Source organism: Macaca fascicularis, chromosome 16, assembly GCF_037993035.2.
Source record: "Macaca fascicularis isolate 582-1 chromosome 16, T2T-MFA8v1.1".
Lineage (NCBI taxonomy): Eukaryota > Metazoa > Chordata > Mammalia > Primates > Cercopithecidae > Macaca > Macaca fascicularis.
Genome location: NC_088390.1, coordinates 10,761,199 through 10,778,702, shown reverse-complemented (window position 1 = coordinate 10,778,702; position 17,504 = coordinate 10,761,199). Strand labels below are relative to the sequence as shown.

At 40.9% G+C, this 17,504-nt stretch overlaps 1 protein-coding gene across 3 annotated transcripts; it reads left to right on the top strand.

Moving 5' to 3' along the window:
* Positions 1-23: 23 nt before the first annotated feature.
* Positions 24-14,941, top strand: SCO1 (synthesis of cytochrome C oxidase 1). 3 transcript variants are annotated; one of them, XM_065532781.2, is made up of 6 exons: positions 24-346; positions 1,754-1,844; positions 4,601-4,798; positions 5,597-5,689; positions 8,399-8,514; positions 14,047-14,941. In XM_065532781.2, the coding sequence occupies exons 1-6, from the start codon at positions 74-76 to the stop codon at positions 14,179-14,181; spliced, it is 906 nt and encodes a 301-aa protein (XP_065388853.1). In that variant the 5' UTR covers positions 24-73; the 3' UTR covers positions 14,182-14,941. The 3 variants fall into 3 exon arrangements, 2 of the variants coding, with proteins under 2 accessions (XP_065388853.1, XP_073874701.1); XR_012425287.1 differs by lacking the exons at positions 24-346; positions 1,754-1,844 and adding exons at positions 3,748-4,000; positions 13,028-13,246; XM_074018600.1 differs by lacking the exons at positions 24-346; positions 1,754-1,844 and adding an exon at positions 3,713-4,000.
* Positions 14,942-17,504: the final 2,563 nt, after the last annotated feature.

The following is a 17,504-nucleotide window of genomic DNA, read 5'->3' as shown; positions in this document are numbered from 1 at the left end:
TCCGGAGGAAGCGAAACGTTACCGGAAATCGCAGGAAGGGTCAAAGGATACCCGGTCTCCGAAGTTCTTGGCGATGCTGGTCCTGGTACCCGGACGAGTTATGCGGCCTCTGGGTGGCCAACTTTGGCGCTTCTTGCCTCGCGGACTCGAGCTTTGGGGCCCAGCCGAGGGGACTGCGAGAGTCTTGCTGAGGCAGCTCTGCTCGCGGCAAGCGGAGGTGTGGCGTGCCTCGGGGCTCCCTGGCTACTGCTTAGGAACCCGGCCCCTCAGCACGGCGAGGCCGCCACCCCCACCCCCGTGGTCGGAGAAGGGCCCCAGAGACTCCACGCGCCCCTCGAAGCCCGGGGTGAGTGCACATCTGGAACCCTTCTGGTGCTCGTCGCTGCTGTCGGCCAGCCCAGCCGCCACATCCCACTTGATCGTAACTAACCTCAGACACTCCGCCTCCCTTAAAGTTGTCCTCAGCTTGGGCGCCTTACCTGCGTCATGGAATTTCATCCTGCATTTCCCGTGCTTAGCCGGTAGTCCCAGTTCTCCAGAGAGAACTTGAGACCTTACTTACACCCTCTCCACGTGGCTGGATGCCCGGACTTGGATTTTATGTTAGCGTTTCCACCAAAAAAAAAAATTAAGTTTCAGGTTTTCTTAAGGGTGTGAACCTAAAGTTGACTGTGATTGAGGAGTCCGAGGACTTTTATAATTTGTCACTTGAGCCTCATCCAGAGTTCCATGTATATGTTGAAATTGAAACAAAAAATGGAACTTAGTTATGTGTGGATGTGCCTTTTTCTTGGGGTTCTCTCGAGTTCCGATTCTGACCCAGAAAGAACTTGAGAGCCACTATCCTGTGGTAAGAGAAGTGGGTTTTCGGAGCTGCGGGAAGGTTAATGAGTTAGGCCTAGTTGGCCAACTTCTTCCTCATTTGGGGAGTTGAATAAGGGTACAAAGAAATAATGGCAGTAATTTGCAGGAAGCTCCACTTTTAGATGCCTCTTGTACTTTGGCTTTGTTACTTCTGGAAGCCAGAGTTAGGTTAACCTCCCAAATTTCGTTTGGTTTGTTTATATTCTCAGTATCAGCATAAACAGATAATGGTTTTTTTGTGTGTGTGTTTGGATTTTTGGTTTTTATTTTGTTTTGAGACGGAGTTTTGCTCTGTTGCCCAGGCTGGAGTGCAGTGGCCGGATCTCGGCCCACTGCAACCTCCGCCTCCCTGGTTCAAGCGATTCTCCTGCCTCAGCCTCCCGTGTAGCTGGGTTTAGAGGGACCCGCTACCACGCCCAGCTAATTTTTGTATTTTTAGCGGAGATGAGATTTCACCATGTTGGCCATACTGGTCTCAAACTCCAGACCTCAGGTGATCCACCCGCCTCGGCCTCCCAAAGTGCTGGGATTACAGGTGTGACCCAAGACGCCGGGCCGTAATTGGTTTTTAAGTCACGATTGGAGCCAGGGTCACACATAGTAACAATCATGGTACTTGAGGTTGTATTTTTGTTTGTTTGTTTTTTAAACGTGAAGAGAAACTGACTTAGGGAACTTTCCCTTGGAGATGACTGTCTTTGTAATTCAGATCCCAGACCTAACTGCATCCACAGAAACTTTGAGCATTTTCTCATCCCTGAAACATTTTGCACATTTAACAACATCATGGCCTGTGTGTATATTTATTAAAAACTACTGTCATAAGTTTATATGGTTAAATGTTTGCATCTTACTAGAATTTTTATGTTTGAAATCCCTGCCCTAGTAGCCTGTTTCCTGGAAGTCTTTAGCAATCACATTTGCTATTGGAGGAGCTTTATTGGCTGGAATGAAGTACATGAAGAAAGAAAAGGCAGAGAGTAAGTAGCTGTCATCTGCTCAGCCCTAAATAAAGTTCTTCCTGGCTATGGACTAACACCTTTTTCGTTGTTTTTAAGCTTTTTGTTTTGGAACAACTTTAGATTTACCAAAAAAATTTGCAAAGATAGCATAGGTTCTATATACCTTTCACCCAGCTTCCCCTAATATTAACATCTTTTATAGCCATGGCACATTTTTCATAACTAAGAAATTTAAAATGGCACACAACTATTAAATTACAGCTTCTATTTGGATTTCACTTGTTTTTCTGTCAGTGTCTTTTATCTGTTCCAGGACCCAAGCTAGGATACCACTGCATAAGAGTGTTAAAAGATATACTGTGGATAGATTTGACTGGGCAAGATGAAATCTGGAGGGTACAAAGATGACTAAGATGCACTCCAGCCTTTGAGGTGCACATGGCAGGGAAACTGACACAGAAGTAAAGGATTTTACTAGATGCGGTTCTGCCAGGCCAGAAGGAAGCTTAGCATGTTCTGAGAGCAAAAGCGAGGCCCAGCCTTGGGATTTGAGAAGGCTTCCTAGGGATCAGGCAAGAAGCATGGTGCGAGTAGATATTGCATGCCCTCTGTGGATGAGGGGGTGGTGAAGAGAGCCTGGTCAGGAAATGCCAGGAGCTACTCTGGATTAGCATCTTGAAATATTTAGAAATTGTTTATAAGAACTTTGTATGTTAGTGAATATCCTAGGACTTCTCTAAGATTTGGTTTAGATGTTTTAGGTAAATCTTTAAAGTATTGCTTAAATCTTTCCCATTCTTTGGAGTCTCTTTTGATAACATTATAGACAAAGGCCAATGATTAAATCTGGGAATTCATAGGCTTTGGGAACTTAGCAGTGTAAGTTTAGTACTGATATACGTGTATATATATATGTATATCAGACTTTTTGGCATAATAAGTAGTATTGGTAAGATTTTCATAGTCTAATAAGCAGTAAGTTCCTTTAGTTTCACAAAGAAAAGCTAGGAAAGTTGTGGCAGGAAAATTCCAGAATATGGAAGCTTTTTTTGACTTTAGTTTGGAATTTCAAGTGCAATTCTAACGTTTGTTTTATTTTAAAAAATGTGTTATGAAATAATCTTAAAACTCTTCCTAAATAATTTGAGAGTATTTATTTGCCGACATGTTGCCTCATCAGCTCCAAACACTTTTTGGTGTATTTCCTACAAACAAGGACCTTCTCGAACGTAACCACGATACAACCATCAAAATTAGAAAATTAACACTGATATTTTGCTACTGTTCAGTCTTCAGGCAGGGTTTTGTTTGTTTGTTTGGTTTTTGAGACAGAGTTTTGCTCCTGTTGCCCAGGCTGGATTACAGTTCAGTCTTCCAAGTTTTGCTACTTGACGTCTTTCATAGCAAAAGACATCCGTTTCATCCGTTTCAGAACCACACCACCTTGTACCTAGTTGTTCACCTTAGCCTCCTTCATCTGTAACAATTTCCCAGACTTAACTGACCCCCACGATCTTGACAGCTTTGACAGTTACAGGAGAGTTATTTTGCAGAATGCCTCTTAGCTTGGATTTGTCTGATGTTTCCTCATTCAGGTCATTCAGGTTGTTCAACTTTGGCAGGAATATCACAAAAGTGATGCTGTGTTCTCCTTGCATCTGGTCAGATACCACATAGTACCAGTTGTCCCATTACTGATAATGTCCAGTTTGATCACTTGATTAATGTGTGTCTAACAGGTTTTCTACTGAAAAGTTACTCATGTAATTAATGGTCTTTCGTGATTTGTATTGGCATATGTATACTTAAATATTCTGTTCCCCATCACACTATCAATGCATTCGTTTATTTATATCTGTGGACTTGTTTGCTGTATATTCATTCAGTTTCAATCCATAATCTCTTTATTTTGATGCCCAAGTTGTCCCAGATTGATCAGCCGTGGCCCCCTTGCAGCAGGCTTCTGTGGATTTGACATGTTCTCTGAGTTCTGCTTTCCTTCTGCCACAACAAGAGGTTCCAGCCTCATTTTCCACTTTCTTTGCCGCAACCCTGGTATCAGCCATTTCTCCAAAAAGCTGTTTCCTTTTAGTGAAGAATGATATTTAGAAGTCAGGTTCTGGGCTCATCGTTTCTTGGAGTGTGTCTGCTCCCTGGTCCTCTCAGTGGACATGGTGAGAAAATAGATGTATTTATGTACATCTATATTTATTTTATATCTATATAGATAGAAGGTCACACTAGTACCTCCAGTGTATTTCCAGTACTACAGGGTTCAGCCTAGCTTTCTTCCTCTCCATAGTTGACTCCATTTCCTATTGTAACTCTCTTGTCTTTAATATATTCATTTATTTCATCAATTTCTTGTGTGTAACTAAGGTCCCATCGCCACTCTCACCTCCCCACGCAGGATCAGACTCCATATGCCAGGCCACCCACTGTACCCCACTTGGGTTCAGACATGCAGCTGTAGGCCACTGCGGCCCCTCCCTGTCCCCAGCATGGACACACCTAATGGCTTAGGACTGAATTGTTCCTGAAAAAGAAGAAATATTGTTTCCTTTTTTATAACATACCATAGTATTTTATTTGATTTTGTTTTAATGTTTTGTGCTTATTTTTCTCAAGATTTTTTTAGCTTCTTGAAAACAAACTATTTTTTCCACATTTTGTGCCCCCACCGGGAGTAACATAGTACTGGCCATATGTCAGGTATTTGAGTACCTCTGATTAAACTGACTTTTTTTTGGTGTGTATGTTTTTGTCTCCTTAAGAGTTAGAGAAGGAACGGCAGCGACAGATCGGCAAGCCTTTACTTGGGGGACCCTTTTCCCTCACAACTCATACTGGGGAGCATAAAACTGACAAGGACTACTTGGGTCAGTGGTTATTGATTTATTTTGGCTTCACTCATTGCCCTGATGTCTGTCCAGAAGAACTAGAGAAGATGATTCAAGTCGTGGATGAAATAGGTAAGAAAGCCGTCACTAATTATACAAAGTATATGTTTACTTAATGTTACTAGGTTTTTCACATTCTCGTATTATTGTTAGGTGGGGTTTTGCAATTATGTGATTTGTAAGAACATAAAATCTCAGCATTTGGCTTGTTTGTTGCTTTGAGTCTTGTGACCTTATTCTCCACTGAAGGAAGCTTGTTTTGATGTGAAATGTTAGATCACTTAAAAATGTCAGTGTGTCTCCCTTAACTCGGCTTTTATATCCCTTCTTTTATTGCATCACTGAGGCCACCATTGCCTCTTCCCCACTGATTGTGACAATTAAATTAGGAAATGTTTGCAATGGTTTGCAGTCTGTGGCATTTTACTAATACCAGTAAGAAGGAAGGGTGCCTCCATAAAGTGTATTATTTCAGGATATTCAGTTCTTATTAACAGTTTACCTTCTCGCCCTTGAGATATGGTGGGAGTGAAAAAAACTACAGATACTGGAGTGGATTAAGAGATAAGATAGCCACATGACATTATCCAGGGGAAGAACACTTACGTGCTGGTGCAGGCAGTTGACAGGATATGTAACCTTGTATTATCCACCACAGACAATACTACTGTGTATGAGTCTGCTCCTCCTAAAGGCCATCCCATCCCCATACCCTTCCCCGTCGTCTTCCTCTTCACCTGAATGTTAAGATGTCCATCTGTTTTCGAAACACCTAGCTGTCCAGCACGTCCTCTACTCTACTGTTATTGCTGGTTTTCTTTGTCTTTCCCCTTAGGGTGTGAATACGGACTAATTGGAACTCTCTTTCAGATAGCATTACAACTCTGCCAGATCTAACTCCACTTTTCATCAGCATTGACCCAGAGAGGGACACAAAAGAAGCCATCGCAAAGTATGTGAAAGGTATGTTTTTTAAATCATACTTTACATTTATTTAGCTTTAAAGTTTTTGGAATATCAGTTCATTTGAACCTTACAGTGCCTTGTGAAATAGGACAAATGGTATTATCACCAATTTTATGGGCAAATAAAAAGATGAAGCTAGGAATTATTACTGTGGATAGTCAGGGCATAGGTAAGAAACGGGTTTCTCAATTCCTGATGCAGTGCTTTTTATGTTTTGTCACAGAGAAAGGATTTGAACTTGGCCTTCATGTATCAACTAAGTTAATCAAGCCTTGAGTTGAGAGTAAGGACACATTGCTTCTAATTCCAGCGCTGTAACTCATTCTCTCCTTGGTAAAATTAGGACAAACATATATTCTGGAAGTATGTTCATTGGGAGATTAAAGATGAATAATTAAATATAAACATATTTTGAACTCAGCACATGTTTTATAAATTTAAAACATTTGCTGTGACAGGCCAGGCATGGTGGCTTATGCCTGTAATCCCAGCACTTTGGGAGACCAAGGTGGGCAGATCACCTTAAGTCAGAAGTTTGAGACCAGCCTGGCCAACATGGTGAAACCCCGTCTCTAGAAAATACAAAAATTAGCCAGGCGTGGTGCTGCACGCCTGTAATCCCAGCTACTTGGGAGGCTGAGACAGGAGAATTGTGTGAACCCGGGAGGTGCAGGTCGCAGTGAGCGGACATAACGCCACTGAACTCCAGCCTGGGCAACAGAACTAGACTCCGTCTTAAAAATAAATAAAACATTTACTATGACAAACACGTAACTGTTGTTTAATTGACTCATAACAGTTGTACGTATTTATGGGGTACAGAGTCCCTCTCCTCCCGTATCCTTTCCAGCCTCTAGTGTCCACAGTTCTTCTCTCTACTTCTATGAGATCAACTTTTTTAGCCTCTGCATATGAATATGAACATGCAGTATTTATCTTTCTGTGCCTGACTTTTTTCATTTAACATATTAATAGTATCCTCCAGGCTCATCTCCATTGCCACAAATGACAGGATTTCATTCTTTCATATGGCGGGTAGTATTCCATGATGTATGTATACCGCATTTTCTTTATCCATTCACCTGTTAATGAGTACTGTTGGATTTCATATCTTGGCTGTTGTGATTAGTGCTGTAGTAAACATGGGAATGCAGACGTTTCTTCAATATACTGTTTTCATCTCCTTTGGATATATACCCGGTAGGGAGATTCCTGGATTGTATTGCAGTCCTGTTTTTAGTTTTTTGAGGAACCTCCATACTGCTATCCACGATGGTTATACTAATTTACATTTCCATCAACAATGTGTATGAGGTATCTTTGTTCTGAATCATTGTCACCATTGGTTATTTTTTTGTATTTTTGGTGATAGTCATTCAAATTGGGATGATACCTAATTGTGGTTTTGGTTTGCGTTACCCTGGTGTTTGGTGATGTTGAGCATTTTTTCATATACTTGTTGGCCATTTGTATGCCTTCTTTTGAGAAATGCCTATTTAGATCATTTGCCCTTTTAAAAAATGTTATTTTTGTTTTTGCTTTTGAGTTGATTGAGTTCCTTGTACATTCTGGATATTACTCCCTAGTCAGATGAATAGTGTGCACATATTTTCTCCCATTCTTCAGGTTGTCTCTTCCTTCTGTTTATTGTTTCCTTTGCTGTGCAGAAGCTTTTTGTTTTGATATAATCCCATTTGCCTATTTTTGCTTTTGTTGCCTGTGCTCTTGAGGCCTTGTCTATAAAATTTTTTCCCAGATTAATGTCCTGAAGTGTTTCCCCTTTGTTTTCTTCTACTAATTTTATAGTTTCAGGTCTTACATTTGTCTTTCCTACATTTATATTTGATTTTTATATATGATAAAAATAGGGATCTAGTTTCAGCACCATTTCTTGAAGAGACTGTCCTTTCCCAGCGTAAGTTTGGTGTCTGTGTCAGAAATCATTTGGCTTAATTCCTCGGTTCTCTATTCTGTTCCTATTGGTCTGTGTGTCTTTCTATCCCAGTACCATGCTGTTTTGTTTACTATGGCTTTGTACTATGTTTTGAAGTCAGGTAGTGTGATCCTGCCAGCTTTGTTCTTTTTAATTAAGATTGCCTTGGCTTTTAGGGGTCTGTTGTGGTTTTATAGAAATTTTAGGATTGTTTTTTCTGCTTATAAGGAAGGCATTACTTTCAATGGAGGAATTTCAATCAAACATCTCTGTATGCTGTTTAAAAGCTGTTAGGCACTTTTAAAGACTACAAATTATAGTGGAATTGAGAGTAGATGCTTAGGTTCTAATTCAGCTGTGAGAGTGGGCAAGTTTAATTCTCTAGACTCAAGTTCAGCATATGTACTTAAAAATCAGGAATCTCAATTTTAATTATATTAACATTGATTTAATAACTGGTTAAAAGCACTAAAGAATAGTTTTATATTTATATTTATTATATGACACATTCAAATACATATCTTCTAAAACTGAGGTTATTTAAAAATATGTTTTATGAAGGATCTGCTGTATGTATAATTACTTCTAACACACTTATTAAAGTATAATTGACATGCAATAAAGTATAGGTATTTGAAGTATATAATTTGTTGCCTTTTGTAACTGAAACCATCCCACAGTGAAGAAAATGAACATACCTGTTACCCTCAAAAGTTTTCCTTTGCCCTTTTTAACCCCTGTCAGTTTCACTGTCTCTCTCATTTTTTATTTAGAATTTTCTCCCAAACTGGTTGGCTTGACTGGCACGAGAGAAGAAGTCGATCAAGTGGCCAGAGCATACAGAGTGTATTACAGCCCTGGCCCCAAGGATGAAGATGAAGACTACATAGTGAGTAAATGCTCTGGTTTTAACCCATGGACCAGCTCCCAGATCCCAAATAGTCATAAGACTTTCAGTGACTGACTGGCTTCTGAGAAGAGAGAAAACCTAAGATTATTGCAAAGTCCTTAGGAATTTTTTTTTTTTTTTTGAGACAGTCTCACTCTGTTGTCCAGGCTGGAGTGCAGTGGCACGATCTTGGCTCACTGCATCCTCCGCCTCCCAGATTCAAACAATTCTCCTACCTCAGCCTCCCGAGTAGCTGGGATTACAGGTGCGTGCCACCACACCTGGCTACTTTTTTATATTTTTTGGGAGAGACGGGGTTTCACCATGTTGGCCAGGCTGATCTCGAACTCCTGGCCTTTCCCACCTCAGCCTCCCAAAGTGCTGGGATTACAGGCGGGAGCCACTGCACCCACCCTCCTTAGGAATTTTGAATATTTGAAAGGATAATATAAGCATGTTTTTTACTTTTTATTTATTTTTGAGATGGAGTCTCACTCCATCACCCAGGCTGGAGTGCAGTGGTATGATCTCGCCTCACTTCGACCTCCGCCTCCTGGATTCCAGCAGTTCTCCTCCCTCAGTCTCTCGCATAGCTGAGATTACCGGTGTGCGCCCACCCATGCCCGGCTAATTTTTGTATTTTTAGTAGGGAAGGAGTTTTGTCATGTTGGCCAGGCGAGGCCAAGAGGTCTGGAATTCCTGACCTCAGGTGATCTGCGCTGCTCACCTCAGCTTCCCAAAGTGCTGAGATGACAGGCCTGAGCCGCTGCACCCAGCCAGAAGCATGCTTTTTAAAAGATGATTGTTTGATTTGTATTCACTATTCTCATAATTCAGTTGCCTGTTTTTCTCTTATAGTGACATACAGAATTTTAGGGCAATTTAAAACCAGATACTTGGGTGCTATGTTGTAAATAAAGAGAAGCCGTCATTTGGAACAACACTTATTTTGAAGAGATTGTGTTGGTTCTCACTGTGTCCCCAGTATAGAGGTATCAGAAATTGTTCTTTTGGAGAACCAGTTTTAGGCCATGGAGAACTGCATTTTTAGGTTGAATGAGAATTCTGAAAAGCAAAAGATAAAAGGTTTATTTGCCCATTGACTATATGCCTTAGACAGTTAGGTGTTAAATGTGTGCTTTTTAATGATAAGGAACAGAAATTCTGTTGTACTGGTGTCGCTCTTAAATGAACTATCCTCATATTCATCAGCACTGCCCCAGAAGCCTTAGGGTCATGCCCGAGTTACTGTGTTTCTTTTCTTGTCAGTGGTTTCACAGCGAAGCACCAAAAACGGGCATTAGCACCACCATGATCCACCAATTTTCTTCTCAATTTGGACATTTTTCTCCTATCACATTAAGAGTCGGCATTGTATTTTAGCATTATTTCAGTTGTTTTCTTAGTTGTCGTACTCTGGTTTTTCTATAATATTGTTTGGGCAGGGTAATCATAAGCTCTTTCTAGCTGTGAAGCTGTCTTTGTGGAAAGAAAGATGGCCAAGACCCTGAATCACTGATCCAGCAGCTCCCCATGGCCCGTCCGAAGAGTGAGATGCAGAGGGGGTGGGATGTCTCAGTGCAGTGCTTTGTCTCGACAGCCAACCGTGGTTTCTCTGTCCCTTTGAACCTGGAACACATGTGCTCCTGGAGCCTACAGCCTAAACTAAAAGCAAGCTTCTGGCCCGTTTGCCTTAATTAAGCCTACACAGTAATCTTGTCTTCCAGTTGTGCTGCCTTGTAGAATTAGGGAAACTTGGATTCCTTGGAGTAAAAGATGAGAAACATGAGCATTTTTCCTTAAGCCTTAATTGTAAGGAAAGTAGAGGGACCCTCCTCTGTTTTCCTCTTGCTGCTCTAGCAGAATGAGAGAAGCGCAGAGAGCCACAGTGGCCGAGAGAGGAAACCATAGGAAAAGGACTTTCCAGACTTCTTTTTTACAGAGAGTTGTGTTAACTGGTTTGGAGTTTACCTGATGATGACAGCAGGAATACATGAGCTCATCAGTCTGATTTCCAGCATTAAATGAGTTATATTAAATTGTTTAAATGTATCCAGTCCTAAACTAGGTAACAGTCCATAGTCTTACGCTTAGAACTCATAATTCAGAGTCAGAAAGCCATAAATCAGAAAGAAGTTGTACAAATAAACCCAAACAGCCTGCAAAACTTAAACTGAAAACATTCAGTTACAGTGACAAGAGATTTTGCTGAAACCAAAGTGCTGCTCACAGCGGGAAGAGGGTGGTGGTCAGACTGCTGTCACATACCCAGCTCTACTCAACTGCCCCTCTGCATTTTCTATTTAAAATACTTTGAAACCTTTAATTGTGTAGCCTGCCTTGCCTGGTTAGTATTGATGTGGCAAGAATGTATCATATTCATGTCTGCCTGTAACAGCAGTGGACAGCTAGGTGCCAGTGAGATCATAAAGCAAACACAAGCCTGGGCACTGAAATTTATACTCACAACACAGATAATCCAGAATATGGATATTCATTTTTTTAATTACAAATGAAAACGAAAATATGTAAGTCTTATGGAGACTTCTTGGACCTTGTAGAATGTATCTTTGGCCCCATTTTTAGAAATACTGGCCTACTGCTATAAGAATTTGCCTTTTGATGAAATTCGATGGGGAATTCGTTGCTGTACATTTGCTAAATCATCCAATAGGGGGAGACACTCTCCAGCTTCTTAGGCTTTTCATTAGTGTGACTTCAGTCCCTTGAAGTCACAGATTTTCATCCATAAGACGGTTTGGGAAACTTCTATTAACATTTAAGGACCTGCAGGAAGTAAGGGGGTACCTTTAAGGTTAATGTTGAGATGTAATGGAATGAAATTTTCTTAATCTCAAACAACAACAAAGGTAAGCTTCTGGCTTTTGAGTGGACTCTTCAGACTGATCGAACTGGGTATACCAAATATTTGGGATTCCATAGAAAGCTGGATCTGCACATTATTGTATTTTATATATATAATACTCCATTGTTATATAGGTATTAGTTAGAAAATGCTGTTGAAAAAAGAATACAAATGGCTTTCAAACCTAAATGTTCAGTTTCCTAATAAAAGAAAGGTGAATTGTATAATGAGGTAACATTTTTCTATTAGCTCAGCAGTGGTCAGGAAATTTGAAAACATATTGTCAAAATTGGAAAAACAGGAAATATACTGGAGGAGTGAATTTGGAACAGCAGGCTCTCTCATGCATTGTTGATAGGAATTAAATTCATACACCCTCTTAGAGGGCAATTTAACAGTGTCTCTCACATTTAAAGTGATACACTTTTTAGGCCAGAGATTCTACTTTTTGGACTTTATCCTACAAATATACCCTATGGCATTGTAAAGAGAAAAGACTGAAAATCCAGTAACCATTTTTTAACTACTGTGTATAATCTGATATAGAACAATGTCCAATATATTGTTAAATGAGAAAGCAGGTACTCTATAATATATTGTTACTTGTGTATTAAAAAAATAAGTGGTAGTGGATATATACACATAGTAGATGCAGAGAATTTCTCTGGAAGGATACAGAAGGAACTGGTGACATTGGTTCCCTCTAAAGGGAACTGAGGCACTCTGGGTGTGAGGACGAGGAGGGACATTTTCATTGTATAAATTTACTGAATATTCCTTTTCTATGTGCATATATTACCTTTTCAAAACGTAACTCACACTAAAACGTAACTTGCACACTAAAAAAACTGAGTTACTGCCCTCCACTAGAATTGGAGCTAGAGGCAACATGGTGATAAAAGTTTGTAGACTTTAAAACTGGACAGATTCTAGCTTTTAAAGTTAGGCCTGGCACTTAGCAATTATATAATTTACTCTCTCCGCCTGTGATGCCATTTGTAGAGGAGGAGAATACCTGTTTCATGGCTTAAGATGACATGTGAAAGAATTTGTCAGTTAATGCTAGTGTCCTTTTTCTATACAAGGAAGTACTAGAACTTGGAAGACCTCTATATTAGAATAAATGTCAATTTGCTCTGTCACAACCCAAAGGAATATTGAGGAGTGACCTGACAAGTTCAACAGATACAGATAAAACGATGTTTTTGTTGTGTACTATAAGGTAATTTATATTAAGAACACTCAGAAAATAAGTCCCACATACTGTAATTTGTTTTTTTAACAGAGAATAGAGAAAAGGAAGAAATAGGGAGAAAGAGTGATGTAAGCTACAGAGTAAGGCTTGACGAGAGAACTGGAGACTGACTTCTGATTTCTTTGTCAATTGTGTGGAGAAATAGAGCTCCCCGTGTTGCTCCGACAGTGAACTGCCCCACAGCACTTGAGATCCAGTTGTTGGCGCTGTTTTGGTGCACATTCTTTCCTTATGCGGGGAAGCAGGTGCTCTTTCCATTTGCTGCCTTAAGAATGCGTGTATAAAAGATAATACCCTCACAGACATATGATGCATGCTGGGGTATATTTGGGCAGTGTCTCCAGTTTGGTATTTGTAATCACATTCCTGTCTTTCTTTGTCTTGCCAAATAGCAATGAAGCCTGCAATAAATTCCAAGGACTCTTAAGTGCCAAATCTCACTTGAAATTGGGTTTTATGGAAGTGTCTAACTAAAAAAACTGCAGACTAATCTAAGTTAAAGTTAGAACTGGGACCGTTTTAGGACTTTGCTGGGAAAATGGATGCTGAGTTTCAGATGACTCTGTGGTTGGGGGGAGCAGCATTTACGCTCCCGAGGATTTGCTTTCCAGGTGATTTTTAAGATGACTCCGTGAGTTGGCGGCGGGGGCTGGGGGGCTGGGGAAGGGCAGCATTTATGGCTTCTGAAGGTTTGCTTTCCAGGTGATGGATTGATTTCAGACAGGATTATTCAGTGGAGGAGACAAAAATTGCCTTGGGGAGAAAAATGTTTCTTTTCCTGTTTCTGTTTGAATTACTAATATTAAAAGTAAATATTGTTCAACTTTATAGATTATTTAAACTCGTGATTAGTTTTCTGATTTCTTCTCATAAAGCATGGTAAGCAGAATTTTGGCAGTAATGAATGACAACCAGTTCTTTCTAAAACATAAAGGAATAAACCCGAGAACTTACGAAAGAAAGCAGTTTTGCACCAACACTTAATTCCATGTGATGTCTCTAACATGTTTAGGGTCTGAGGAGATACCTTACTCAAAAATGAAGGTATTTTTCAACAGCATTGCTATTCCACAAATATTGACTGCTTTATGAAAGCCTGCAGCAGCTATTTCTTAGAAGGTGAATTCTTTTCTCAGAGAGTGTGTGGGTAAATGTGTTAAGGATTAAACCAAAAGAATTTCAGGTTCTAGCTGTGACTAAGCAATAACCAGTGCAGATGTTTAGGACACAGAAGATTTTAGACAATTTTGGAATTTGCTATAATAGGCTTAAGCCTATTCCATGAATAATAGATGCTACAAAGGTTATTTAAGCATGAATGTAAAGTTCTCTTATCTTGCAGGATACATTCAGTAAAATAAGCAACTTATTTTGGTAATCTTTGTCACACTCTCCCCGCTTTTCTCTGCAGGTGGATCACACAATAATAATGTACTTGGTTGGACCAGATGGTGAGTTCCTAGATTATTTTGGCCAGAACAAGAGGAAGGGAGAAATAGCTGCTTCAATTGTCGCACACATGAGGCCATACAGGAAAAAGAGCTAGCCAAAGCAGTGTTGCTGGATGCAGTATTCTCTTGCTAAGAGGAAGGAAACTTTGTCTCGCATAGGAGCTTATATAAATATAAACATATATACATGCAGTCTACAGAGTGGCCTTCATATCATGAGAACATTTCTGTTTTGGATGGGGATGTTACCCTTGCGTTCAACCAAAATTGATTCTTGGAACTGTAAAGTTTACAACCCAAAGTCAGAGGACCAAGTTAAAGTGAAGCCAGTAAAGAACCCACCTGCGGAAAGGACACGGCGGGGCGAGGCACAGCCAGTGCATTTCTGCCTGCAAACAGGCCCTTCCAGCAGCTTTCCTGCCTCTCCATTGTCTTGGACCCTTGCTCAAAGAGCTGTGGGACTGAATTTCATGGAAAAGAATATAATTTTCGTAGTGCTCCTGCTTGCCTCTTCTTGAGTTCTCTGTTCTTCTGAGTTCTTGGTGGCTAATAACAGATTAAGGTCTCTGCCATTCAGAGTTGATACTTGAAAACTTTAGTTTTCCTTATTAATGAATATCACTATCGGATTTGACTAATGAAGAGGAAATCTATCGTTTGGGGGAAAGAAAAACATCAGTTTGATGTCTCTAGGGGGTCTTTTGTGTGATTTTTAGCTAAGTGGTGTGCCAGGGTTTCAGTGACATACCAAATGAAAATAAAGAGGATATTGATCACGGGGGTGATGCTGAGTACCTCTCTGCATATACTGAATTGTACTTTGTGTAAAATAAACATATTCGATTCTGCTGTTCAGACAAGCGTGATCTTTTTCATGGGTGATGAGTGGGTGCACAGATGGCTGCACACAGCTCTCAGGGAAGAGACCCGCAGGCCCCAGCGGGCAGGTGGGTGGGACGCTTGCTGAAGTGCAGATTCCCAGACCCAGAGCTGAATTCACTGAATCCGCAGTATGATGCAGAGACCGGCTTCCGTAAGATATCCCAGGTGACTCAGATGCTGGCGGACCGGGACCATCCCTTAAGAAAGTGTTTTTTTGGGGAAATAACTTGCCTGGCACAATGGCTAATGCCTGTAATCCCAATACTTTGGGAGGCCAGGGCCTGAGGATTGCTTGAGGTTAGGTGTTCAAGACAAGCCTGGGCAACATAGTGAGACCCCTCCCCATCGCTACAAAAAATTTTTTTGGCGTGGTGGCACATGCCTGTAGTCCCGGATACTCAGGAGAATGAAATGGAGGATCACTTGAGTCCAGGAATTCAAGGCTTCAGTGAGCTATAATCACGCCACTGCATTCCAGCCTGGGCGATAGAGTGAGGCCCTCTCTATATATATCTATGTAGAGATACATTAATTAAAATGAATTTACAAATAAACAAATTTGAGCCTTCTTTTGGTGTGACAGCCATTGAAGAAAATGATTATTGAATGATAGAGTGAATCTTGGCTTTTGTTTCTAAATTTAACTGCCCTGGATGCCCGGGTTTGGTCTTTTTCTGCCAGAAGCTGCTGCCCTACGGGCAAAGTTCTCCGAAAGTTTTTCAGTAAATCCTAAGATGTAACAAATACAGACAACAGATTCTTTTGACACGATATGTTTCTACATGCACATGATAGAGGCCTTTTGGTTTTTAAGTTCTCAATACTGAAACCTAAGTATTTATATCAAAGTAAAAGTATATGAAGAAAAAAAAAAACTATGCTAGTTATAGGTTTAATAATGTCCCCCGAATTTTATACATTGAAGCCCTAATCTCCGTACTTACGAATGTGACTGTAATTGGAGATAGAGTCTTTAAAGAGATAGTTAAAATGAGGCTGCTAGGTTGGCCCTAGTTCTACATGAATGGTGTTCTTAAAATAATAGATTAGTCGGGCACAGTGGTTCACGCCTGTAATCCCAGCACTTTGGGAGGCCGAGGCGGGCAGATCACCTAAGGCCAGGAGTTTGAGACCAGCCTGGCCAACATGGTGAAACCTTGTCTCCTGAAAATACAAAAATTAGCTGGGCATGGTAGCAGGTGCCTGTAATCCCAGTTACTCAGGAGGCTGAGACAGGAGAATCGCTTGAACCTGAGAGGCAGAGGTTGCTGTGAGCTGAGATTGTGTCCTTGCACTCCAGCCTGGGCAACAAGAGTGAGTCTCCATCTCAAAAAAACATGAAAAAAAGGGCCGGGTGCGGTGGCTGACGCCTGTAATCCCAGCACTTTGGGAGGCCGAGGCGGGCAGAGCACCTGAGGTCAGGAGTTTGAGACCAGCCTGACCAACATGGTGAAACCCCATCTCTACTAAAAAATACAAAAATTAGCCGGATATGGTGGCAGACGCCTGTAATCCCAGCTACTCGGGAGGCTGAGGCAGGAGAATCCCTTGAACCCAGGAGGCGGAGGTTGCAGTGAGCCAAGATTGCACCATTGTACTTTAGCCGGGGCGACAGAGCAACACGCTGTCACAAAAAGAGTAGGAGACACAGTGAGATGACCATGAGAAGCCAGAGAGAAAACAGCAGTCTTACAAGCCAAGAGAGAGGTTGCAAGAAAAAAAAAAAAAAGCAAAACAAACCCTGCTGACTCCTTGATTTTTGCCTTCCAAGCTCCAGAACTGTGAGGAAATAAATGTCTTTGTTTTAGCCACCAAACCTGGTAAGGCAGCCCTAGCAAGCTAATATAATAGCCTGTTCCTTAATAAACAACTGCAAGATTGGAATGACCTTCCTAGGAATTTGGTCAAGAAAGGAACTTACTAAAAGACTATTCTTATTTAACAAGAGAGATATTAAGTATCTCAAAGGCCAAATCTTTAAAAAGATTAACGGTTTTAAGCCAGAAAACATTTGTGTGGCTCCGTTTGCTCTTAGATAAAATTCCGTCTTCATTCTCAGCTGTTGCACGTTAAGGCTTGTGCAATGATCCAGAAAGGGAACAGCCGCTTTTGGAGAAAACTTCTATTTGTTCTTCATTCTAATGTCAAGTTTAAAGGCTTGAAGTCAGAATGTTAGAAGTGGGGAAGGGGACCTTAGAGGTGATGTCTTCCAGATGTTCCTGTTTATGCACAAGGGGACAATCTCAGAGAATTAGGGTGCAAAACTCAGGTCCCAATTTCTAGGGTAGGTTCCTGTTTCTTCTGCTGCTATTGTGCGCTTATGGTGACTATGTGAATCCAACCAAAACAAAGGTGCCATGCCAGTGGGGCAATCTTTTTCAACTGCGAATCTTGGGAAATCAAAAGGCTGTCTTTTTTTTTTCTTCTTTTCTTTTTTGAGATGGAGTTTCACTCTTGTTGCCCAGGCTGGCGTGCAATGGCGGAATCTCAGCTCACTGCAACCTCCACCTCCCAGGTTCAAGCCATTCTCCTGCCT